Source organism: Pleurodeles waltl, chromosome 9, assembly GCF_031143425.1.
Source record: "Pleurodeles waltl isolate 20211129_DDA chromosome 9, aPleWal1.hap1.20221129, whole genome shotgun sequence".
Classification (NCBI taxonomy): Eukaryota; Metazoa; Chordata; class Amphibia; order Caudata; family Salamandridae; genus Pleurodeles; species Pleurodeles waltl.
In genome coordinates, this window is record NC_090448.1 from 97,759,989 (window position 1) to 97,786,920 (window position 26,932).

Sequence of the window (26,932 nt, forward strand, 5' to 3'; positions counted from 1 at the left end):
CTGGATTTACACCAGAGGCCAGATTGATACTTCAGTGTTCAGTTGAAGTAATTCCTACTTTGTACATTGTAATTGATGTTGTCTTTCCTGGTAGCAGGTCTCAGGCCAGGAATAAATATTGTGTTATTCCTAAATGGCAGACCTAAAACAGGACCTCATAGAAGAATTGGAAGCATTTGCTGTGTTGGTTGGGTCTCGTCATTGTAAAAATCTTTCTGCTGTGTTTTACGACTTGATTTGTTTGCTCTACCGTGTGATGGACCGTATTCAGCAAATGTATTGCGATTTTCGTGCGATTTTCGTGTATTGGAAGCAGCGTTGCTGCATTGGTGCTCTGAGTCCAACTAGTGGCTAAAACAAACTGGTTGCAAGCATTGACGTTCCTGCCTTGTACTTGTCAAATTCTTCATATTTTAAGTATAATTTAGAATCACACGTTTCGAATTTCTGCATCATTTCTGCAGTGTATTCGTTTCCGGAAACTAACTGATGAAATATATTGACATTCTTTACTTGTACCTTGAATTACCAGGGGACCCGAAGGAGGATGGGATGTTTATTGTGGTCATTGCCTTCTCCCTGACAGTGATTTTCCTGGCTTTCATATCCGCCTTGGTCTGCAAGAGGTAAGGAATCAGAGTCATCACACAGAGATATTGCCGAATATTCACAGGCTAATGTCGAAAAGTGCATGGGATTGTTATTTCTTGAGTAAATAAGCCCAGTATTACAGCACTTTCCAATCATTATTCCACCACGAAGTAACACCAACATGCAACCTCTCATGGAGGGACAACTCCTAAATGTGCCTATATAGGCCAACTCATGGGCGCATGGTTTGCCTGCTGGACATGAGCCCAGCAAAGATAAACAAATGCCACCACAGAGGATACCACCACATAATTACACCGTCCTAGTGCACCTAAAAGCTTGTGATGGAAGGATGGGCCTAACAAGAAGTGTAGAGCTGGCTGTGGTGAAGTCACTAGGGATAGGAAGTAGATGTTTCACTGTCTGTTGATTGGACTTTGGAGTGGCCATCATACGATTGCTTAATCTCATGCCCAGTATTAGCTGAATGTTTTGTTTTCCCTAAGAGGGGATTCAAATCAAAGTGACAAAGTAGATTTTGGGAATTGGTTATGAAGCCATTTTTCTATGGAACCCATGCAGATGAAATTGCTGTAGATGCCCTGAAGAAGAGCCTGCCAGCTGCTGCATCTTGTATGACGTGTAACAGATTATGTTATGGCATGGACCTAACCAGAAGTGAACTTGATATTTCATACTTTCGATAATGACTAGAGTGAATGGGATTCCATTACAGTAGAAACACCAACCTGGCGCGCTAACACTGCTCAAAACATATGTTGATAGCACATTTATCTATTCTCATTTATACTTTAATTTAAATACATACACTTAGGCCAATTGGTCTAGTTTGATGGTGCTGTAGTGCGATCGGCCTTTACTGGGTATTAACAATGCCGTTGAATGCACTTGAATATAGGCTGTACCTGAAAATGATACCAACAGGCAATCACTAAAACACACTGTACCTTAAAACCAATCAAATAACTGCAAAGATAATCACAAAACACTGCAGAGACGCAGGTGGGTTTATGAAACATCCAGGCCCATATTTATACTTTTTTAGTGCAGCACTTGCCCTGCTTTTTGACGCAAAAGCGGCGCAAACTTACATAATACAACTGCATTTTGTAAGTTTGCGCCGCTTTTGCGTCAAAAACTGACGCAAATGCGGCGCTAAAAATGAATAAATAGGGGCCTCAGTCCCTGGAAGTAGTAATATGGGCAATATGTAGGGCTAATGACAGGCACATGACTTTACAATTTAAACATCAAATTGAACATGAAAAAATGTACACCTATGATAGCAGAATACAATGAATGAAGCATGTCACATGAATTGGAAAGTGGGTAAAAGAGAAAATGGATCACACGTCTATTTACAACTTCTATGGCTACTTGGGGGTTTTAGGGGCTTAGATCTAAAAATACGGTAGTTTGCTAATGTTAGACGGCTGAATTGATCAGTCTGGCACGCTGTGAAACGAACATTTGGTTTCCGAATTGCGTGTATGTTAGCAAGTGGAAATACTGATGCAAATGGAGTTCTTGTATCTATGCTACAGTCCTCCGTCTTATTTATTTCCTCTGAAGCAGCGGAAATTAAAGTTCACATTTTTAGGTCTGACTTGGCAGCTGAGCTGTCTGGAGGATCACCAATTCTTCAAAATATAAAAAGGGTGGTCTGGCTGTTACCATTATCATTATGTTCTCCGTAACTCCATACCAGTGCACGACCGGCTATTTTTTTATTACAAAAGTACTCTGATTACACATTAAGAGGCATATTTACCAAAAAAGGGGCGCCTCAGCTCTGATGCACCGCTTTTCTTGCGTCACCATGTGCCCTCCTAAGGTCACCATGGTAGTACTGTGTTTACTATACAGTGCACCATGGCTCACTTTAGCAAAATAGCGACATAATTTATGACGCTTTTGTTGCACTTTGCTGGATGAGCCTGATAAATTATGGCACTAGTCCAGCAAAGCACTAGGAGGCACTCAGGTGATTATGGGAGCGTCACATTAGCACCTACCCTGAGCAGGCATTAAAAATGATGGCAAAAGTGGCGCAGTGAAATCTTGCAAATTTCTCTGCGCCATTATTTTGGCCTCCCTAGGTGGGATCGACCCCCTTGCATACATTATACCTGGCGCAGGCATAATACGGCGCAAGGGGTTACAAAGTGGCACAAAATGCATGCATTGCATCACTTTGTAAATATTGTGCACAGTGAGGGCCTCCTTAACACCTGTGCGTAAAACAAATGATGCTAGGGCAGTGCAAGGAGGCGCAAGGGGCGTGTAAATATGCCTCTAAATTCTTTATCCCATAGTTGCATCCCATACGGAAAACAGTTATTTTTGCCTTATCAGTGCAGTTGCTTCTTTCATGCTTTAATCAGAAGTCGAATTGCAATTCAGCGATCTTAGCTTTGAAAATGCTTGTTTAATCTCTTGCCTCCAGGCAAATAACTCTTCAGATTCAATTAGCTGGTGGAATTTGACAGCATGGCAATGGCCTTTAAAAACTGCTAGTGGGTTTTATCATCTATCTGACTGTGAATTCTTAGTTTGGGTGGATGGTAGTTCATCACGAGTAATAAAGTCACTACCTTGTCAAGTCTAGTCAAAAGCTTTAGTAATTTAGGGCCAGATGTATGAAAGGGTTTTACCCATTCCGTGTAAATGGGGAAATGCTTTGGTACATATGGCCCTTAATCCTGAGCTCATCATCATCTGGTAGCTATGGCACAGAGCAGAGAGGCATAACTTAAGGGAAATGTGTAAAGCATTTAGAAGTACCAAAACAGCTAAAAGACTGAAAACGAGCATAATAATTTATACATTTCAATTTATACAAGGAGAGAAAGATTTAGTAAGGAAAATTACACAAAAATGAAAAAAAGTCCAATAAGGTGAACCAGAGTAATAAATATTGAAAGATTTAATTGGCAAGGCGCCAATAGTAGTCAATGGCTGTGGCAGCCCAGGACCTAGACATGATTTGAGGTTGACCACAATGGAGCGGGGGTCGGATCCACCATGTAGGTTGGGCCCACAGGTGCTCGGAAGCAGAGAAGTTTGAAATGTTTTTCAGTCCAAAACTGAAAAGGGACTTTGTTGGTTTTCTGAGGAAAGAACCAATTCTTTAGCTACTTTTGTTTCACCCTGAGCAACAAACTTCACCTAATCCTACACATTCATGGCTTAAGGAGCCCTCAACTACTTGAATAAATCATTTGGTAATCAGTGCTTCATATGTGCAATGAAAACATCTAAAGCACATTCATGACTTTGAGATCTAATCTAAAGTTTCTATGTTGTCTTCCTAGATTTCACGTCTGCACACAGCCTTTTCCTCCAGTCCCATCACCAAAAGGTCCCTTGGAGGATGTCTTTTTATTTACTGAAAACAGGGTAAGGTGGATCATTGTCCTCAGCATTTTCTGTGCAGGGGAGTTATAAGCCAGATGCATGGGTATGGGATGGTGATAAATCTCCTGGAACGGGTGAAAATGATTCTATTGAGTAGACATCTTTCACTCAAGTTGAAAGCAATCAACGTCTGATCTGAATATCATTCACAACTGTTCTTGCTTGAATGTTATTGAACAGCCATATTGGAATGAAATTATTTCCTCTCACTGCAATGTTTTCTTCCTTGAAAGTCAATAAAGCTATGATTTTTGTAAATGTAATGTACATAGTTTAGTATTAGGTTTTTAGAAACAAATACAATTGCTTAACTTGCTTAACTTCTGCAAAGTGCTGGTTATAATTTTCTTCATAATTATTTAAAATTTCTGAGCGCAGCGACTGCTATGCTTACATATGCAGCTCAAATTCTATTTTTCTGTTATGTTTTTGTGACGTGTTTGTTAGGATGAGCAAACTAAATGATATTGTCTGCTTTTCTGTATAAAAAATTGTACAATTTTAGAGCAGCACATAGACTTTCTCAGCGGTTAATTTTAGCAAAGAACAATTGCCAAATCAGTGATTTTGATTCCTGATTTTTTTTAGTTAGATAACTTTATCATTAGCATATTAAAAAAATAAAGGGAATATGTTGTCTAACACTGGCTCTCTGTTCCTTTAAGTACTGCCTAAATTAAGCAGCAGTCTATACAATCTGGATGTATAGACTCAATATATATTGTGTTAGATGAAAAATGAGAAAATAAGACTATGATGAACATATGGCTATCTGGATGAACTAGGACTTGCGTTTAACATTGGTCACCATCTCTAAGGGCGACTAAGTGGCACAGTTACGGGTAGTTTTAAACTGAATTGCAATGATCTGATGAAGTACTTCTAGGGACATTGCATAGGGTTTCCTAAACTAATTTGTGAATTCATGTAGGTGGTTGTTGCTATTATGGATGGTTTTGAAGTGTCAGGAATAAGCAAGTAGTTGAGCTGGACTTCCCATGGGCAGAAGAGAACAAACAGAACTGGGCTACTGCACAATGTCTAAAACATAAAGAGTACTCAGTAATAACAAGCAATTCAGCATCACGGCCCCCATTTAGACCTTGTTAGTAATCAGCAGTGGTTGTGCCACATAGCTGGAGGCACTCATCAAGGTCTGAAGTGGAGTTGTGTGGAACTTTCTCCATCACAAGCAGAGCAAGATTCTAGAGTGGAAGTCAATCCATCTTAACCTTTGATGGAGGAAAGCCCCAGTAGTTGTCCCTGTATTTAAAATGTACTCCATACATTGGAGGATTATCCATTACCACTCACCTCACAGCAAGGCCATGCATCTCTGGGTTTCCCTATCCCTAGAAGAAGGAGGTTAGGGAAAATATATACCACACAATGATAGGCTGAAAATTCAAAGACAGTTGCTTCTTCCTTTCTAACCCCAGAGTGCATTTATATCATCAAAGATAGGCCTGCTGGAGTGCAATGGTAACTCACATAGGCCGTGTGAGCACACATAACTGATGTTGGAAGAAGTGAGGCCTGGGGGTAGAGATGAAGTGAAATTAAAGAGCCATATGATTATAGTGATGTTTTGGTTCTGTTACCAAGAAGGGACATAATCCTAAACTCATCTAAAATCTTAAAAAGCTCTTGGTTACTCTTGTGGTGCCATGGCAGGAGAAGTGGATGGGTCTCTTACGTTGGTCTAACAGTTAATAGGGGATGCTGAATTGGCTACTTCTCATCTGTATCTGGTGGCCTTAAGACTTGTGCTTTGCAGCAAATATCTGAATCCCATTCCCCTGCATTGGACTACTTTTGAACTGGGTTTCGCCAGAGCCGCTGCACACTGAAGTGATAACAGGAGGTGCAGGAACAGATGGAGCTAGCAAAGCAAAGCACATGAAGTTTGACATTGCTGCAGTGAGTGACCACAAAATCTAAACAGCTTTCCATTAAATGGGCACATCATGCACCAACCATTCTCATACTCAGTATACCCCAAAGGGATGATAATCTTTAATAGTCAACTTTTGAGATATAATCACATTCTAAGCACCATCAGCTTAGAGTGTGTCATCAGAAGATCTAGAAATAGGGCCAATTGCTCTCATTCTAGAACCTTGATTTCTAAATGTGGAGTGAACTGCCCCCTTATCAGTTATTAGTGTTTTTATTTAATTTAAACACTGCATGTCTCCTTTCAGTAACTTCACTTACTGGTGTGAATGAAGTACAACAATGTGAAAACATTTTTAGAGTCCAGAGGGATGGTTGATTGTGCCTGAAATGTAACAATTGCAACACCTGTTCTATGTTCTGTTAAAGGCAAGTCTAATTTTTCCTGACTCATTTGTAAAAGGTTTGGATCTTAGACTGAGGCTGAAGGCACACCAAAGTCCAGCTCCTTGTAAACAGAGTGATCCTTTTCCATGTTTCATCCAATTGAGTGATTGTTGGTTGATCTGGTCAGTCGGTGAGTGAAGGGCTCTGGTTGATATGCAGTGAGATGCTGATTCTATAGCTACTATAGTAGGCTTCATGGACAGTGAGCAGGGCCTTCAATTAAATCCTAACTTCATCAGGGAGCCAGATGAGTGGTTTAAAGGTTGGTTCAATGTGGTCATCCTAACAAAATGTGAAGGCAAAATCTAGTTCCCTGAAACTGGTGTCTTTAGAGCCTAGCAATTAGTGTTTGTAGGCAGGCAGAGTGACAGTTGATATGATATGACAGTTTTCAAGGCGAGCCAGGAAGAAGTCTCTTGTCATCTTGACTATGGGATTGACGGGAAGTATTTGGAGGTCTTTTTAAATAAATGAGCTGCATTAATATGCCCTTCCCCAAAGCCTTGGCCTGTGGAATAAAATAGATGCCAATCTTCCTTACGTTTGGCAAGGTGGAGGCTGGGATTCTAAGACCTGACTGTAACTTGAACAGTACCAAATCAAATTCATGACTAATGACTGGGATATTGGTCTTGGCGCCTTTTAAATTAAGCTTTCCTTCATCCAATGAGCTTATGGTTCTGACATACAGTGAGGTGAGTTGGGTCACTGGATTGATATTGCTTCCTTCCAAAATTCAACAGTCTCTCCCCTCACACATTAGTAAAATTCATGCAGAGGTACCAAACATAGGGCTCTTGAATACACTCTCTCACTCAAAGTGTCTACAACATTCTCTCCATGACATTGTAGCGCTTCTTCTGGTCAGCCTCCAGTATCATTCCTTCCATTTAGGCTCCTGCAATGCTCCCTGTATTCAGGCTCCCGCTGTTCTTTTTCCCTTCAATGCGCATCAGCACACCATCAATCCAGGTCTGTGCAATATTGTGTCATCTAGTACTGCAGCACCTCCTTTAGGTTCTCTACAGCACCCCTATTTTCCAGACCACTAAAGCCATTACCCCACCCATCTATAAGATTCTGTGGCACTTCACTTCTCAAAACGTCATGTAATTGCAATAGGGTAACACACAACATGTGACACTTTGTGGGTACAACCACCATTTCAGGGCACACAACCATGAGGAAATAGCTTTTGGCTTCCTTTGCAGTAGGTGGGACACACTAAACCCTAGGACTAGTTTCAGGGTATTTAATCAATTTCACCTGAAAGAGATCCCGACCTCTTGCGGGCCCACACACTGTGATGTGTTCACTCTGCATTTGGAGTACAGAAGGTCTTATTATGGGGGGAGAGAGACCTAGAGAACTGTAGCTGTGCTGGTTGTGCTATCGTTCAGAGTATTCTTTGTACACCACCCCAGGCCCTTACACAATGCTTGCGACTAGGGTTTTCTTTACACATCCTTTTGTTGTCTTCAGATGATTTGCTAGAATGATGCCCTGAGTTATGAGTGAGTTTAACATTGGGGGAAATGTGCAAAGGCTATTGCCAGTTATTTACTGACTGCAACCCCTCCTATTCTCTTAATCAGAGGTTTCACTCCTAGAAACTTTCAGAAAGGATTTTATTAATCACTAAATGGACTTAGAAATTATTACCAAGTCACAATTTTGAAGGGGTGTTTTTGCGCTGTCCCTATCAAATTGCGAATCAGTCATCTATGTATAAATGATTTTCATTTTTGGTTGCAAGCCATTCACCAGTAACATCCTCCCAAGTAGGGGTTGTAACTGATTCATAAAGAGGGTCAAGAGCTCCCATTGGATCCGTTCCCTTTTGGGAATCATGATTGCAGCTTCGGGGGCTGCAGAGGAGGGCAGGCAGTGGTCCAAGAGCACATCAATATCTTCCTCTGTATTCTTTGTGTTTTGTGCCTGTTCCCCTTCTTTTTCTTTGTCTTTCCCTTGACTTTATCTTTATCATTCTCTCCACTCATCAATGCAGGGTACAATATAGCCTTCTCTATCATGTCAGTTCTCCTCCTTTTTTGTTCTGCATCCCATGTAGCATCTACACAAGCACACTTAGACTTTTGTACTCTTCCCTGATACCTTTCCTTCTGCTTAGCATGGGCTGCATGCTCTAAAGCATTGAGTGCTTAGTACTGTGTGGGTCGTGGTTGTGATTTAATCTCATACAATAATGTCCCCAAATTTTCAATGATTCTCAAATTTAATGTGCCACAGTGTGGAAACCTCAATGCACCTTCTTTCCTTGTGATCTTATGCTATTGATTTAGCCAAATACATGTGTGAAGACCCACATTTACAGCCATACAATGACCTTGTATATCTCCCCTACTAAAAAGGTATTTTCACATCTCCACTCACTAGATCTTGTATGGCCTTATAACATTTAATTTTTCAACAATATTTGTCAACAATCGAAGTTATAAATCTGTTTTGAGCCAGGAATTTCTCGTTCAACAATAACAGCCAATAGGTGCGCAACACTCTATGATGTAGGCAACCAGTAACAGCACTACTCAACACCCAGCAATCAATCCCAGCCGACACACTGTGATGTCAGCCTCACTACTCGCAGTGGCTCACCCTCCTTTGCATTTTTTCACGGACGCATTCTTCTCAACACTAAAAACGCATAACAAAACACAAAGCATGTTCAATAAGTAAACTTGTCTGCTTCACTAAAGAAATTAAAGTACTGAATCACACAAGAAACAGGCCGGAGTGACATGTTCTGACCAACTCTGACTCATACTCAAATGAAACTGTGACCAACAGGGAATCACACAGATTTGTACAGCTTTCCTCACGCTCTAGGATTCCCTACACCAACCACACCTTACTGTCACACAAAGTTAAATGTCAATTGTGCCATCGACGATGTATCACAACAAGCACCACAAAACTTAGCAGACAATTACAACACAGTGTTTTCTACATCCATAACTTATTATTATCCCAGGATCTTAGGCTACGTCGAGCCCAATAACAACCTCAACCTCTCTGCATCAAGCGCCACACTCACACAGCAACCTAAAACATTACTGCGTCACACCACACAGTCTTCACAAAACACGGCAAGCTAGACTTAAGCAATTACAAAACAGAGCCCTATTAATATTCACTCCTCCTTTGTTATAACTCTCTCCTGAACTGCTGAAGCTCCATCAATCCTCCAACTCAAACCATGGCCTTTAGGGGCTTGGACTGGGTTTGGGCAAATTTAGAATGGGACACTCTAACTTCTTGTCCCAGTAACTAACCATCCGACAAACAACCATCTGAAGGATTTCACATGGAAATGGAAGGTAGTCTTCATCCGATGGACCTTTGTAGCTGACTGGGAAGCAAGGGAGTTAACAACGGATTTACAATTTAACTTTTGTGACGCCCGTTTGGCCACACAATGAGGACCAGGAATCAATATGGAAAGTTTAGTAGGTGTATTACTAATTAGTAATCAATCCAATATGGATGCATATCAAAATCGAATTCTAAAAGTACAAAATCAGAACCGGCAAGCTGAAAAACTAAAATCAGTTTAGTCTCAGTAGCATAAGGCATACAAAGAATAAAGGGCCAGATGTAGGAAGCCGTTTGCGTGGTGCAAACTGCAAAAATTGCAGTTTGCGCTATGCAAACAGCCTAACGCGATGCTCATTCACAATTTGCGAGTCGGTTACAAAGGTCGCAAAGCAATTCGCAGTTACCACCAGTGTCACACTGGTGGTAACTCATTCGCAAAAGGGATGGGGTCCCCATGGGACCCCTTCCCCTTTGTGAATGTGGGCAAAAAGTTTTTTTCAGAGCAGGCAGTGGTCCAATAGACCACTGCCTACACTGAAAAAACGAAACCAAATGGTTTCGTAATTTTTTTCATCTTGCAACTCGTTTTCCTTTAAGGAAAATGGGCTGCAAAATGAAAAAAAAAAAACTGCTTTATTTTAAAAGCAGTCACAGACATGGAGGTCTGCTGACTTCAGCAGGCCACCATCCCTGTGAGTGCAGGGACTCGCTATGGGGTCGCAAAATGCGACCCACCTCATTAATATTAATGAGGTGGGTCTTTGCGACCCCATAGCGAGTCGCAGACGGTGTCTGAGACACTGTTCTGCATCCGATATTGCGACTCGGATATTGCGAGTCGCACCGACTCGCAATTTCCGAGTCGCAATATCGGACTTTGCTACATGTGGCCCAAAGTCACAACAATACAAATACTAAGTAACAGAAGCTGGCATTCCTATAATGAATTCAGATTACTCCTTCTAAACAGGAACAGACCTAAGGTCATCTAATTCAGGTTCGAAGCTAGAATTGGACAGTTCAGAATGAAGCATCAAAGGATTCGGGAATGAAGCAAGGTAGGTGTCAGCATCATGAAGACTCCAGTAGAAGTCTTTTAAAAAGGGGAATAAGTGTTTTGCATGAAGCTACACACTCAAAACGACAAGGAAATGCAGAAAGGTCTGTACCTCTCAAAGTCCAAAGGAATCTGCTGCTCTAAACGTGTCACCAAAAGCCCAATTATTTCTCTTTCTCACACGGCACATCTGCAACATTCGTAGATTTTTCCATCCCACAGAGCTCTAACAGCCAAGTTAACCTTGAGCACCTTCATTCATGATATGCAATAAACAGGAGGCTTCTTCTGCTCATTAAATCATCCTGTTGTTGCCAAGTTTTGTCATCTCACGACCCCCTATCTCTAAGACACAATACTCATTCCTTCAACTAAGAAATCACAAATGCGCACCTGTAAAAGAAGAAACTTGCAGAGCATGGAAAAATGCATCTCATATAAAAATAAAGGCATAGTCAAGCTAACTTTAGTTAATAATTGCCAATATGCAGTTCAAATACATAATTATAGGTGCACAAATAATGTCAGGATAAATGCAAAACGTGAATAAATTAATTCATGATTACATATGCACTATGCTTTCAGTAAATGCAATACATCGAAATACAAGTGTGAATGCGCCTGAGAACTACAAATCTTCATGTAAAGCTAAACATTAGAATACACACATATATGAAGCCCTACTTTCTACAGTGAGTACACCGTAAGTGATACATTTTGATGCTTCACTTTATTTTAATAATGTTAAGGCAAACCAAGTATATGATGTCGGCTACACATTTGTATTGCTTTTGTGATGTGTAGGGGTGAAACCAATATTACTTACTCCACTCCTTAACCATTGAAAAATTACTTTGAGTAACATTTCATTACATTGTTATTTAGCTCAAAATAACATTGTAGAAAGGTGAAATAAAAGAGAAAACAGAGGTGGTATAGATATTTTGGTGCAGGTCCCACCTGAATAAGTGGGACTAACTCTAATTGCAAGGTGGCCACTAATTAGAGGGTGATGGGTAGCTGAAGTGTAGGACATATCTTTTGTAATCAGATAATAAGGTGGTAATTTGTTTCTTCCTCCTTCACATATTTTCTAGTTTTATTCTGTGTGAAGGAGTCACTCTGGCCACTTAGAGACAGATGTACTAAAGGATTTTGCATTTGCAAACCCCTGAAACTGCAAAATTCAGTTTTGTTAAATAAAAAGCCCATTCTACAAGTCAGAAAAGTTTTTGCTTTCTGTAAAATGGGTTTTGCGACCCGTATAGAATTGCAATTTGGAAAGGGCGAATAAGGGGAATTCTTTCCACATCGCAATTCAGTATGCTAGGTATTAGTGGTTTGTCATCAGAATTCAGTTCTCAGACCATTGCATATTTCTCAACACTTCAAAGGAGGTGGTAACTGTTTCACATACACCTCTTCTATTAGGATTTGAGTTGACTGACACTGTCGGGGATTCCAATGGTAATGGGCACCACTGCCTTCTCTCTCTGATGTTTTGTCAAATGGAAAAACATCATTTTTTAAAGCAGGATTCATTTATTTAAGCAACATGGATTCTTTTGAAAAATAATATATATTTTTTCATTTTGACATGCAAACACCAATTGTGCCCTGCTTAAATAATATTCATTATGCAGGCCACTCTGAGAGCCCAGCAAATGGTGATATTATGAATCAACCTAATGATGTATAAGTTGGTTGCAAAATCAAATGATAGTCACAATAAGTCAGTGTATAATTTTCTACCTCTTTTTGCAACCAGTATATTAGTACATCTGGGGCAGATGAAGTAACCTTTCACTCACCAAAAGTGGTCGCAAATTGTGCACCTTCTTTTTGCAAATGGAATTTGAAAAATAGCCTATGCACTAATAAGTGGGTTCACAAAATCACTATTCACAGTGAGTCACATTTCAACCTATCTCATCGATGCTTGTAAGAAAGGTTGCAAAGTGCAACTCACTCTGATTGGATGCTATCACAGGGATGGTGGCCTGGTGACCAGGGAAGGTGGCCTGCTTTCCCTTGCTGGTCACCATCCCTGTGTTTGCAGCCCAACAAATGTGGTCTCAAATTGCAACCTGCCTAATTAATATTCATTAGGCAGGCCATTCTGAGACCCTCATGTAAATGACAATTTTGTGAATTTACCTAATGGTACATGGGTTGGTTCGCCCAACCAAATAATGGTCTTAAAAAGCCTATGCACAATTTGTGACCACTTCCTACAACCAGTATATTAGTACACGTGAGGCCAGATGCAATAATATTTCATTTACAAAAAACAATTGCAAATTACACACTGACTTTTTTGAGAATTTGATAAAATTTTGTGAACTGACCTATGTTCTAATAAGTTGGTTCGTTAAATCACCATTTGGAGAGGATGGCAATTTGACTTACTCATGTGATAGGCAATTTGCCACTCACTCCAATTTGATGCCCTGGTAGGTTCAGCAGACCTATGATCGAATTTAAATAAAGTATACATATATTTTTTAATGCATCCCCTTTTCCATTTAAGGAAGCGTTGGAAGGGCCTTCTTACAAATGGGTTCTGCCCCTTCAGTACGCCTGGATCCTTTTCTTTTTGGATCACCCAATTTTGCATGAACTATGCACAGATAGCCTGGCACAGAGGGGACTATGCAGAATTAGATTTCAACCTGAGGTAGGACTTCTAATGTTAGTTTACACTCATAGAGAATGTCAGTGCGATTTACTTTTTTGTCTGTAGTGACACTTTTGCTATATACATAAGGGGAAAACAACCAAAGAGCCAGATGTACGAAGCCAGTTTGCATTTTTTCATGGTCCAAATTGGTATTTCGGACCATTATGAAATGCAAACTGGGCTTTTCTAATGTACAAATCCCTTTAATGAATTGCAAATTGCGATTTCTATCCTGTAGATATCACAATTTACGATTCCCAGAATAGGAAATGCAAACAGGGATTTTCTATTTGCTTTTCCTATTCTGGTGTACCATGCATTTCAAAATATGATTTGAGCATTTTGGAGATGCAATTACCACTGACTTGAAGTCAGTGGTAACCAGGTGCAAATGCAATAGAGCTAGAGCACATGCATGCCCATTAGGCATATGAGTGCTCTACAGGTGCACCCCTATTTCTGGGGTGCACCAAGGGGGACCATTTGCCCATTGCCATCCCTAATTTTGCATTTCCTAAATATCTAGGGCCAGATGTAGGAAGCCAAAAAATTGCGAGTCGGAAATTGCGAGTTATTGCGACTCGCAATTTCCGACTCGCAAAATGGGATCCAACAAGAAAAAGTGACTTCATTTAGCGACTCGCAAATGAAGTCGCACCGCAGATTGCGAGTCCGCTGTTAGCGAGGTCGCTTTTTGCAACCTCGCTAAAAACGAACTCGCAAATTGCGAGTGGGTATCACAAATTGCGACTGTGCCGCAAATTGCATGCAGGTGCAGCAAAACAGTTTGAAACACACTTCCTGGCTCTTGCTGATGACATCAGATCCAGGAAGATATCAAATACACCTGGGAGGAGGGAGGACCACACCCTTTTCTAACTGCTGAGCAACCACCTGGAGGAACAGCAGCAACAATGGAAGACTCAGGCAGTGCAGGCAGGAAGAGAAAATTGATATTCTCTGAAAAGGAACTTCAGGTGCTGACAGAGGAATGCTGCCAGCACCATGACCAGCTGTTTGGAAAGGCTGCCCTGAGTGTTCCAGACACTGAAAAGAGGAGAATCTGGCAAGACATCCAGGAGAGGGTCAAAGCCATAGGAGTGAGCCACAGAAGTATAGAGGAAATCAAAAAACGGTGGTATGACCTGCGCTCCAGGATAAAGGAGAGGGTGGCAGAGCGCCTGAGGGAGATGAGGGGCACAGGAGGAGGCCCATCCACCATCCCACTACCCACAGCCATGGAGGAACTGGTAGAACAGACCCTGGAGCCTGAGGCAGTGTCAGGAATGGGAGTACTGGACACGTCAGTGTCAGGGACATCAAAAAGTGAGTACCATGAAACATGCATGTACACCCATATATGCTATACCCCCACCCACCCATTACACAGCTGCATGCACAACCAAACTATCTCCATTCCAGACTAGCAACCACCAGAATGGTGCATTATGGGCAATGTAGTACAGTAGGCAGCTTATAGGCAACTGTTTATTAGGAGGCATACAACAGATGATAGATACTGACAGTAGGTTCCCTATGTCCCACAGGTCTCCCACAAGACACCCCCACCAGCCACACCGTCCAGGGTGAAGAAAGCAGCCCACAGGCAGGAGTCTGCAGCAGCCACTACAGGGCCCAGCACCACACCACCACAGTTCCCTCCAGCTGAACAAGTGGACATGGTGGAAAGAGACACAGCACCTGTCCCAGCCACAGTGTGAGACAGCAGGACCCCGAAGCACCACCGCGTCGCAGACTCCATGTCCAAGCAGTGTCCCAGGAGGATATAGGTGACTCATCCATATCTGCAGCTGAGGCAGCCCTCATATCTGGTCAGCGCCTGCAAACAAGGCAATTGAGAATCATTTCTGGGGCAATGCAACGGATGGAGCACAATTTCACAAATGGGCTGGCAGAAGTGAACACACAGTTCACACGTTTGAACGACAATGTCGGTGACCTTGCTCTATCCATACGGCAACTGGTGACAGAACTGGTGTCAGAGAGTTAGAGTGCAAGGGGCCGTGAGCGCCAACTGGTACAGAGATTGGACCGCATGGCTGCATCCATCGTCCGTCTCGCAGTGAACATCACAGGGCTGTCACGACGTACTTTGAGCTTGCAGGTGGACTTGCGCCACTTTGCAGGGGATGTGGCTCGGGGACTGGGTCGCATTAGCCACGCTGTGGACATGCTGGAGGCTAGGCAGGTGGCTAGGGGCACGGCAGAGACACCTCAGGACAGTGAGGAGGGGTCCACCATCAGCAGAGCAGCTGCCACAGACACACGTGTCTTGCGGAGTGGCAGTGCACATCAGGGTTCTGCTGACACACCTAGCACAAGCCATGCTGGGCGTCCCAGGCGGAGGTGTTAGGCCCAAGCACTGCAGGACACATGAGGCACATGGAGTGAATGTGTCCTCATTGAGGGTGGACATTTACAGCCCCTTACCAACAGTTCAGTTCTTTAGTTATTAGATTCACTTAATAAAAAGTATTGTTTGATCCACTTCACAACTGGGCTCTTTGTGTGTGACATTAGTGTGTGTGGTGACAGTTACCACGTACCTTCCAAAGTATTGGTTTGCAATGTGGTCCCGTCTCTGTCTGCCTTGATTTGCAATGCTTCTATCCCCAGGCTGGCAATGTGGTAGCTCTTGCTCGTCATCCTCCGGATCTGGGTATTCAGGGGTGAGATTTATCCCACGTCTGGTGGCAATGTTGTGCAGTATAGCGCATGCGCCAACTATCTTGAAAGCTGTTATTGGGGCATACTGGAGCGCACCTCCACTTCTGTGGAGGCATCGGAATCTTGCCTTTAACAGTCCAAAGGTCCTCTCTATGACATTTCTGGTCCTCCTATGTGCACTGTTATATCGCCTCTCATTTTCATTGCTGGGTGTTAGGTACGGGGTAAGTATCCATGGTCATAGCGCATATGCACTGTCACCTGTGTGGCAAAAATGAACAATGTTAGCAGGGCATGGATGGTTTCTACAGTGACCTGTGTGTATGGCTTCAGGGTGTCTGCAGCAATACCTAAGAGATATCCGTCTCCAAACTCCCCACGTTCTAGACGTTGGTGTATCCCACTGTGCCTGAAAATGTAAGAGTCATGTGTACTCCCTGGAAATTTGGCTACCATGTCAGTGATGACATAATGGGCGTCACATACCACCTGGATGTTCAGTGAGTGGGTACACTTCCGGTTGCGGAACGGATGTTCCAGATTTGCAGGAAGGCGTATTTGTATATGTGTCCCATCTACACACCCTATTACATGTGGGAAGTTGGCAATTCTGTAGAATTCCAACTTGGTGCTGTTGATTTCTGCCTCATTCCTGGGTAGATATATGTATCTGGACATGTGTGTGAGTATGGCATCTAAGAAAAATCTGAAGAACTGTGAGAGTGCACTTTGGGATACCCCACCTGCCACAGCAATGACCCCCTCATAGCTACCCGAGGCCAAGAGGTGCAGTGAGCATAGCACTTGCACATGTGTGGGGATGGCGCTGCCGCGCACAGTCTGTAGTTGAAGCTGCGGATTGAGTAGATCAATTAATTCTAATATTGCTGCACTGCTGAGTCTGTATTTATCATAGATCTCCTCCTCAGTTTGCTGGAAAAGTGTCTGCCTGTTTCTGTGTATCCTCTCCTTTCTCTGGCTCCTCCTCCTCCTCTGCTGGGCGGCGTGGACTCTCCTCCTCCTTGCTATCACATATATTTCAGCCATTTTGAGTAACCCAGATGCCTTCTGGGTCTCCTTTTATACTTTGGTTATGGTTACCACCTGCTCTGGGTTAGTGGTAATTTGGGTGTGCAAAATGGGCTTTTTGCGACTAGTCGCAATTTGCGAGGGGCTTTTTCATATGGTTTGCGAATCGCAAATTGCGTCTCCCTATTTGCGAGTCGCACAATGGGGTCTCAAAATTTGCGAGTCGGTAATGGCTCACGTCGCAATTTTCGATTCGGAAATGGGATTTTTGCATCCCATTTCCGATTTTGCGGTGTCGCAAATTGCGATTCGGACCATTTGCGACTCGCAAATTTTTGCTACATCTGGCCCCTAATTCTTAGTAGGAAATGCAAAACCAGCCCATTGACTAAAAGGCAATGGGATTTTGTAATACTGATTTCCTAATAGCGATTCCTACTTTGTAGGAATCGCTATTAGTAGATCAGTACCTCTGTACATAGCATTTTGCATTTCTTAAAAAGTGATTTCTATAAAGTCGCCATTTAAGAAATGCATATTTGTACATCTGGCCCTTAAAATGCAGTTTTGCTTTCCTTTAGCCTGCAAAGTATAGTGACATGTCAAAATGGGGTTGAACCTGTGCAAGAAAATCAAATCTGTGAAATCTAAGAGGCTATCTGTACAACTCATGTGTCATCCAGAATTGTCATATTTCTCTGGCTCAGCTCAGCATCAGAGTTAAGGACTTATGGCACCCTGCTTTGCCAAGTTAATTACATTTTGTCCAGCAGCAGGAACAAAGGCCATACCAGACAAAAAGGGTAATTAGCAAGGCTTCCCTCAGCTACAGAGGAGGAAAGCGTGGGGATAAAAAAAAATCTGAATCTGTTAAGTACTTGTTACACAGCACCAGGGCTGGTGACAGCCCAGGCCCACTGAACAAAGGATGGGTCCAAGACAACTGGAGCCAACCTATGAGGGGGGTCCTCTTTGAGTTGTTGGTGGTAAATGCTCTGGCAGTGTTTCAGCAAGGGGTGGACCTTAAACTTCAGGAACAGATGTAACTAGTGACTCCTTGATGACACCATCTTGAACTGTCCCAACATGCTGTGCAGGAGGGCTGGGACAGAGATGTAGAGGTGATGTGGCACCGCAGGATGGCCAGGAGTGCCTGGCCTCTCTAGAGCCCCTCTTTTAAAAAGTCTTGCGCAAGCTGGAGAGCTCTCTTAGTTGGTGTTTTTGTGATTTGTGTTGCTGGATCCTGGGACTGCGACAGCCATGAACAACTGGAAGGAGGAACCCCCTGATGCCGAATAAGGATTAAGGACTTTGCTCAAGCTGATCCCAGGACGAGTGGGTCTGGCCAAAGGCCATTGAGGCTGGCCCCTTTAATTCTCCTGAGGACCAGTTATGGGAAAAATCTGGACTTCTGCACCCAGAGACAAAGACAAGGGTAAAGGCTAGTGCAGCGAGCCAGTAGAACCAGTGCCATGTGGATTACACCACTTTGGAGGTTAGGAGGTCCACTAATCCTGATCCTGATCCTGATTGCCTCAGCTCACCACCAGGAGTACAATGAGCCCCAGATCATCCTAATCAAAAAGTGTTGTGAGGGGCTGTAGACATGATAGCATTCCCCCAGAAGTAAACCTTGCACAACAGACCCTATGTCTGCAGGGTCAAGCAACCCATTTACACTTTTTTTTAAAGTACTTCCAAGGATGAACCTTCTGTTCCATATAGCTAGGAGTGCAGTGCTCTCTCGAGGTTTGTTCCACGGTTGCCTTTAATGTGATCTCAAGACGTTTAAAGAAGATAACATGTAATGAAGTGTCCTCTAGAAAGCTGAATCTATGATTGTGTTTTATATGATCTGAAAGTGATGGGTGTTTTTTATGGTTGAAATGTTATGGTTTGAACAGTGGCAGCTGGCAAATATGGAGAGTGGTGGGGCGGGCAAATGGGTGCATGCATGTGTTTTAAATCTAAGGTGCCTATGTTAAAAATAAACAAAATAAAAATTCACTTGTCTTTCTCTTGCTTGCTGCACGAGACACCCTCCTCACTCTGGTGTTCTTCTCTCCTCTTAGACTTCAGTGCGAGCCCCAGCTAACTCCCTTAATCAATCTTGGCACTGTTCTCATGCCCTTAACCATCAAGAAAGAAGCACCCGGATTGGAGGGAGTGGCCTCTCTCTTCATCCCCAAGGTCCCTGGAGGCCTGTGCTTGCTCTCAATCCAGCTGTCTAAGACATTAGAGAGGTTTAAAGTGTGCATGCCTGGCTGGCCATCACAAGATAGTCAGCCAAAGTGACATGCACACTTTAAACTTAAGTACACGTGCAGCCCACCACTCCTCCCTGCTGCTGCCACTCAGTAGACCCCACCCCGTCTTGACATTTGGGTTTGGGGCGGATTTATGAAAAGTAAAATGTTAATAAATTGATTCAATTACCATTTTATTTTTCATTTCTGGGACTTTTCTGTGGGCATTTTAGTAGTAAGGTGAAGCTCTTTCACTCTAATGGAGGAGCCGCTCCTGGGTTTGAAAGTATATAAACTTTACAAAATGTATACAAACATATGCTTTTTCATTTTATAATGCTTTATTGACATATTATTATTAACAGTTATTACTGATCATGGTGAAAATGCTTTATTAACATTATTAAGCGCATTTACACATGGTTTGGATTGGATTTATAAAACAATGGTATGTTTTACATGTGGTGTGTTGATCTTAAACATTTGACCATGCCAATAGTCTTACATTATATGTTTGTATGATCCTTTAGGGGGTCAAAGGTGATTATGCAATGTCATCTATGCTATTTTCAAATTGCCTGATGTATACATTTGTAAATTAATTTGTAGTGTTTAGCCTTGCGTGTGTAATAAAAGTACTTTTCCTATTCCCAAAGAAAAGGCACTGGTTGGACAATCATTTTTTCGAGTTTCATTATTGCATGCTAGCGAATGGTGTTTACTAGCCACACCACCACCTCTGAGTAGGCTTTGGACTGCTCTGTATTGTTACCATGGGAGAGTTATAGACTGCAATGGGGTGCTTAGTTTCCAGTAGGAAGAAATTGTGGACCTATTACTTGTACCGGCCACACAACTAATAACCCACTTTCCTACACATTAGCATTTATTTAAAAAAACATGTACTTTAAAACAAAAGTTTGTTTATGAGTTAGCAGTTGTCTTCGGGCCGCTTCCCACTCCCAATTGTTTTTTCATTTACAAGGGACCCTTACCCTTTGTGATGGGTTACCACCTATTTTGAAGAATTTGTAACATTTTAGTGGTTTGCAACCGAAATTAAGGTTGCAACAATAAATACATAGCAATGCAAAGTGAAATTTTGAAAGGACGGCCTAAACATACCCCTTTCAAATTTCAATTCTTTATGAATTTGTAATCCCATTTTGTCATTTATCAACTACTTTTCGTGAAACAGCTTTTTACATTTAAATAGGCATTTATTTATTGAATTTATAGAGCGCTTTCTCTCCCTTTGAATATTTCAAACCTTGTTACTTAGTGAATCTTAGCCTTTGTGGCCACAAAGTGGCTTAGTTCATCGGCCTTAGGTACTCAGGGGTCTATTTACTAAATTATCATGCAATGGAGCCAAAAATACTGCGCTGTGTTGTGTAAGAAGGAGAGAACAGGACAGCACCAAATCTAAAGAGATATGGTACTCCACCTCTCTACCTGGTGAACGCACAAAATCTGTAAAAGTGCAAAGGTGTCTGTTAGAGTATATTGCATGATACCTTTCCAGTACAAAATACTATTCTTAGACTAACTTTACAACTTTTCCCAATTGTTTGTGTGCTCTACAGTATATCACACATGCAAAGTCGGACTAGAAAGGATAAATAAAAGCATTTTTCCGTGATAGCATCAATTTCAAAAGGGCGTTATGTGTTTGTGCAAAACCCTGTCTACTTTTTGGAGTAGATAGGGTTTTGCGTCAAAAACCATGGTGGGATATATAGGAACACCCATGCATCATCCATTATAAGCCACCTTGGTGCTATGTGATACGAAGCAGTAATAGGCACTGTTTTGCACTACTTTTAAGTGAATTTCCAATGCAAAACAAATTTTGTGCTGGAAACCAAAATATATTTTTTGTCGGTTTGTGTCACTTTTGAGATACAGACATGGTGAAAAATCGTACTAAATATACCCCTCAGTTTCTTGTACAACTGCACACTCATTTTTAACAAAAGAAACAGTTTGTGATGAATAACAACAGTACGTAGTTAAACAAGACATAAAATAGTGTAGACATAAAATAGTGCATGTCGCTTTGCTATTTCAGGAACCGTATAAAATATTGACTTCAAGAGTTGGCATTAGTGGAATATCTAAATATTACACCTTCTAGGTATTTTAAATCACAATAGATATTTAAAAGGCTATTTCACGAAACAAGTATTTTTGGAATTGTGAAAATCATATGAGAATCTATTATTAAAACATTGGCGAATAAACAGGAATAAAGGTTCTGTATAATGACAATGTATGAAATTATCAACGGAAGACAGGATTTGAGAGAACGCTGCTATATTATCTAACCAGTACAGCACTTAGGCCCAGATTTAAGAGGGCCTAGCGCCTCCTCGCGCCACATTAGCGTCATTTTTTTGCACTAATGTGGCCCAACGAGGCCAAAGTCACCATGCAACAGTCACAAAGTGGCTTGATGCATGCATTGAGCCATTTTGTAACCCTTTGAGCTACATTATGCCTGCGCCAGGCATAATGTATGCAAAGGGGGCGTTCCCCGTTAAGGGGACTGAAAACAATGATGCAAAGAAATCTAAGAGATTTCTTTGCACCATTTTTTTCAGCACTTTTAACGTGTGCTCAGAGCAGGCGTTAAAAGGGAGAACACTTTGTTTACAATGGCCCCTCTGTACTGTTCAGGATTAGTGCCAAAATGTTGGCGCAAACTCTGAACAGTACATCAATAGCGCAAAAAATGTGTACGCTATTGTCCCCTACGCTGTGCCATGATGTGGCGAACACATGGTGGCAGTAGGGGGCGCTAAGAGGTGCAAGGAAATGGTCCTGCACTGGGTGCTGCACCACTTTCCTTAAATCTGCCCCATAAATTGAATCAGAGGTAATTTGCCTGAATCGGATCTATTGGTATGTGTGGTGGCAGATAATCTGCCTTTCATTTGAGAAGGTTATTAACATAGCACAAACAAAAACATAGTTATACGCTCTGTTTTTGTTTGTGCTATGTAAAACTGCAAAAAATAAAATATTGAAGCCTGTCACATGCTCTAATCTCGCCCTCCAAGAATTTCCACATGCAGGACTCGGGAGATAGCAGACTGGCCTTGAAATCGGTAGTCTCCCGCTTGAATCTGGAGGGTTGGCATGGATAGCCTTGTAAGGTGATTCCCCTGAGTATAGGGCAGGAACCATGGTGGCTGAGTGGCGTTTGCCACTGGTGTCCTGGGGTTAGAAGAAAATAAAGGCAATGAGGCTTATTTACTAGCCCCATGGGGCCGGGCATCACCACAAGTGTCTTGCTGGGCCCCCCTGCACCACCAGGAAAGGGCAGAAATGCGCCATATCTACAAGATACAATGCATTTCTGTCCTTTCCACATGGCATAAATTGCTGCCTAGCGCCAATGCAGGCACCCTTGCACCACGGTGCAAAGATGCCTGCATTGTAGGGTGATTGTTTTTGTGCAGGAAGGGTTACCTTCCTGCACAAAAACAATCAAGAGAGGTGTTTTCCTCTTTCTATGTGTGCTGCAGAATACAGCACACATAGAAAGAGGAAACAAGAGGGAGAAATAAATAAATTTCTCACCATTGCGTCACTTCTACACCACCTCAGACATGGCGTAGGAATCTGACGCATTCCCAGACTTTTAAATCTGGGAATGTGTCAGATTCCTTAGCATTCTCTGGGTGTTGCATGAGAACACACACAACAACACCCATGGAATGCCACTTTCATGCAGTTTTATGCGTGAAAGGGGCCCATATTTACAAGGCCATGAAAAGCCATGCAAGGTGGCTTTGTGTGGAAAATGTAAATATGGAATGGCACAGTGTATCACTGGATCGTCAACAAAATAACACTCCAGTGGCACCGTGTGTTGATAGGGCCTCATAAATGAGGCACAATGTGTTTGTTTTGCTCTCATGGAATAGCCGGGAGCTGGTACCTTCATGAGGGTGGGTAGTATGGTACCTTCATGAGGAACTACACTCCTATCCCTTCCATGGAACCGACTTCCTCCCACTGAGGTTGTGACCCTGCTATGTTAACTAATAGGCAATAATTAGGCTCAAGTGCACGTTGCTTGCAGTGCTCATGAATTCAATAAGCAACACAGTTCAGAGATTTAGGATGGCTTTTGAATGACACAATTCACCACCTGCATGCCTGTGGGAAGGTAGCCTCTTTCTAGCCTTGTTACCCCCACTTTTGGCCTGTTTGTGAGTATATGTCAGGGTGTTTCTACTGTCTCACTGGGATCCTGCTAGCCAGGACCCCAGTGCCCATAGTGGAACCCCTATTTTGTCAGTGTGTTTTATATGTGTCACTGGGATCCTGCTAGCCAGGACCCCAGTGCTCATAGTTTGTGGCCTATATGTGTTCCCTGTGTGGTGCCTAACTGTGTCACTGAGGCTCTGCTAACCAGAACCTCAGTGCTTATGCTTTCTCTGCTTTTAAAATTGTCACTGCAGGCTAGTGGCCATTTTCACCAATCCTGAGTGGCATACTGGAACTCCCTTATAATTCCCTAGTATATGGTATCTAGGTACCCAGGGTATTGGGGTTCCAGGAGATCCTTATGGGCTGCAGCATTTCTTTTGCCACCCATAGGGATCTCAGACCAATATTAAACAGGTCTGCCACTGCAGCCTGAGTGAAATAACGTCCACGTTATTTCACAGCCATTTTACACTGCACTTAAGTAACTTATAAGTCACCTATTTGTCTAACCCTCACCTGGTGAAGTTTAGGTGCAAAGTTACTAAGTGTGAGTGCGGGGAAACCATTACACGTGTGCACTACATATAGGTCAATACCTATATATAGCTTCACAATGGTAACTCCGAATATGGCCATGTAACATGTCTAAGATCATGGAATTGTCCCCCCATGCCAAATCTGGTATTGGGGTGCCAATCCCATGCATCCCCGGGCTCCAGCATGGACCCCGGTTACTGCCAAACAAGCTCTCTGGGGTTATCACTGCAGCTACCAACCCACAGACAGGCTTCTGCCCTCCTGGGGTCTGAGCAGCCCAGTCCCAGGAAGGCAGAACAAAGGATTTCCTATGAGAGAGGGTGTTACACCCTCTCTCTTTGGAAATAGGTGTTAAGGGCTAGGGAGCCCAGCCTCTGGAAATGCTTTGAAGGGCACGGATTGTGCCCTCCTTGCATAAGCCAGTCTACACCAGTTCAGGGATTCCCCAGCCCCTGCTCTGGCGCAGAACTGGACAAAGGAAACAGAAGTGATCACTCCCCTGTCCATCACCACCCCAGGGGTGGTGCCCAGAGCTCCTCCAGTGTGTCCCAGACCTCTGCCATCTTGAATGCAGTGGTGTGAAGGCACAATGGAGGCCTCTGAGTGGCCAGTGCCAGCAGGTGATGTCAGAGACCCCTCCTGATAGGTGGTTACGTGGTTAGATGGCCAATCCTCCTCTGAGGGCTATTTAGGGTCTCTCCTGTGGGTTTCTCTTCAGATAACGAATGCAAGAGCTCACCAGCGTTCCTCTGCATCTCCCTCTTCAATTTCTGCCCAGGATCGACCGCTGACTGCTCCAGGATGCCTGCAAAACCGCAACAAAGTAGCAAGATGACTACCAGCAACAATGTAGCGCCTAATCGTGCCGGCATTCTCGACTGTTTCCTGGTGGTGCATGCTCTAAGGGCTGTCTGCCTTTACCCTGCACTGGAAGCCAATAAGAAGTCCCCTGTGGGTCAACAGAATCTTCCCCCTGCTAACGCAGGCACCAAACTTCTGCATCACAGGTCCTCTGAGTCCCCTCTCATCTTGACGAGCGTGTCCCTGGAACACTGGAGCTGGATCCAGGTGACCCCGACAGTCCGGAGGTCTTTCTGTCCAAATTTGGTGGAGGTAAGTCCTTGCCTCCCCTCGCCAGACAGTAATCCTGTGTACTGCGTGAACTGCAGCTGCTAGGGCTTCTGTGCACTTTTGCAAGGAATCCTTTGCGCACAGTATAGCCCAGGTCCCCAGCAATCGGTCCTGCATTGCTCAACTCGCTGAGTTGACCACCGATTTCGTGGGACCCTCTTTTGTAGTGTTGAGATGACTGCTGTGCTCAGATTTCTTGAACACCTGTCCAAGTGCTTCTGCGGGTGCTGCCTGCTTCTGCGTGGGCTCTCTGTGCTGCTGAGTGCCCCCTCTGTCTCCTCCTCCAAGGGGCGACCTTCTGGTCCTTCCTGGGCCCGGGCAGCACCCATTTTCTTCTACTGCAACTCTTGCAGCTAGCAAGGCTTGTTTGTGGTCTTTCTGCGTGGAAAGTACTCTGCATCCTCCAGCATGCCGTGGGACATCTTCTGTGCAAATGAGAAGTTCCTGGCATCATCCGTTGTTGCAGAATCTTCAGCTTCTTCCACCCGGAGGCAGCCCTTTTGCACCTTCATCCGGGGTTTAGTGGGCTCCTACCCCCCCCGGACACTTGCGTGACTCTTGTACTTGGTCCCCTTCCTTTACAGGTCCTCAGGTCCAGGAATCCATCTTCAGGGCTTTGCAGTCAGTTGTTGTCCTTGCAGAATCCCCTATCTCGACTTCACTGTCTTTCTGGGGTAGTAGGGTAACTTTACTCCTACTTTTCTGGGTCTTGGGGTGGGGTATCTTGGACACCCTTAGTGTTTTCTTACACACCCAGTGACCCTCTACACACAACACTAGGCCTGGGGTCCATTCGTGATTCACATTCCACTTTTGGAGTATATGGTTTGTGTTGCCCCTAGGCCTATTGCATCCTATTGTATTCTACAGTGTTTGCACTACTTTTCTAACGGTTTACTTACCTGATTTTGGTTTGTGTGTATATTTTGTGTATTTTACTTACCTCCTAAGGGAGTATATCCTCTGAGATACTTTTTGCATATTGCCACTAAAATAAAGTACCTTTATTTTTAGTAACTCTGAGTATTGTGTTTCTTATGATATAGTGATATATGATATAAGTGGGATAGTCGGAGCTTTGCATGTCTCCTAGTTCAGCCTAAGCTGCTCTGCTATAGCTACCTCTGTCAGCCTAAGCTGCTAGAACACTACTAATCTACTAATAAGGGATAACTGGACCTGACACAAGGTGTAAGTACCATTAGGTACCCACTATAAGCCAGGCCAGCCTCCTATAATGCCTCTAAATCTCTCTTGTCCACAGCTTAAGTTAGGCCCATGATTACCTGTTTTTTCTCAGCAGCCATCCAGTCTCTCTGGTGGGCATTTTGAAGAGGGTGGACTCTTACAGGGCTGTTCACCCCAGTGGCCTCTGCATACAGGCCAATGGCTCATCAGGCTTCCCCAGAAGCAACAGTACTCAGCAATGGTGAATCTCCAGGTGCCCAGCCCTCTTCTGGCATCAGGGAAGTTGCTACTTCCAGGCCGGTTTGTGGCTTCCTGCTTTGGTGGGGCTTTACTTTCCTGTTGGAGGTGGTGGCAGCACCAACCACTCAGCCCACAGCAGACTTCTGGGTTCCGGTTGGCACACTCTGGTACAGTCTTTGCCTCCGTTTCATCAACACTGCACAAAGA

At 43.3% G+C, this 26,932-nt stretch overlaps 1 protein-coding gene across 1 annotated transcript in view; it reads left to right on the forward strand.

Annotated features, from left to right (window-relative positions):
• The window catches only part of IL5RA (interleukin 5 receptor subunit alpha), a 295,593-nt gene that overhangs the window by 255,364 nt on the left and 13,297 nt on the right, over positions 1 to 26,932 (forward strand). The window contains exons 10-11 of the mRNA XM_069206360.1: positions 533 to 626; positions 3,927 to 4,011. Of these exons, the coding sequence (XP_069062461.1) occupies positions 533 to 626; positions 3,927 to 4,011 (179 nt within the window). The remainder of the gene's footprint in view (positions 1 to 532; positions 627 to 3,926; positions 4,012 to 26,932) is intronic.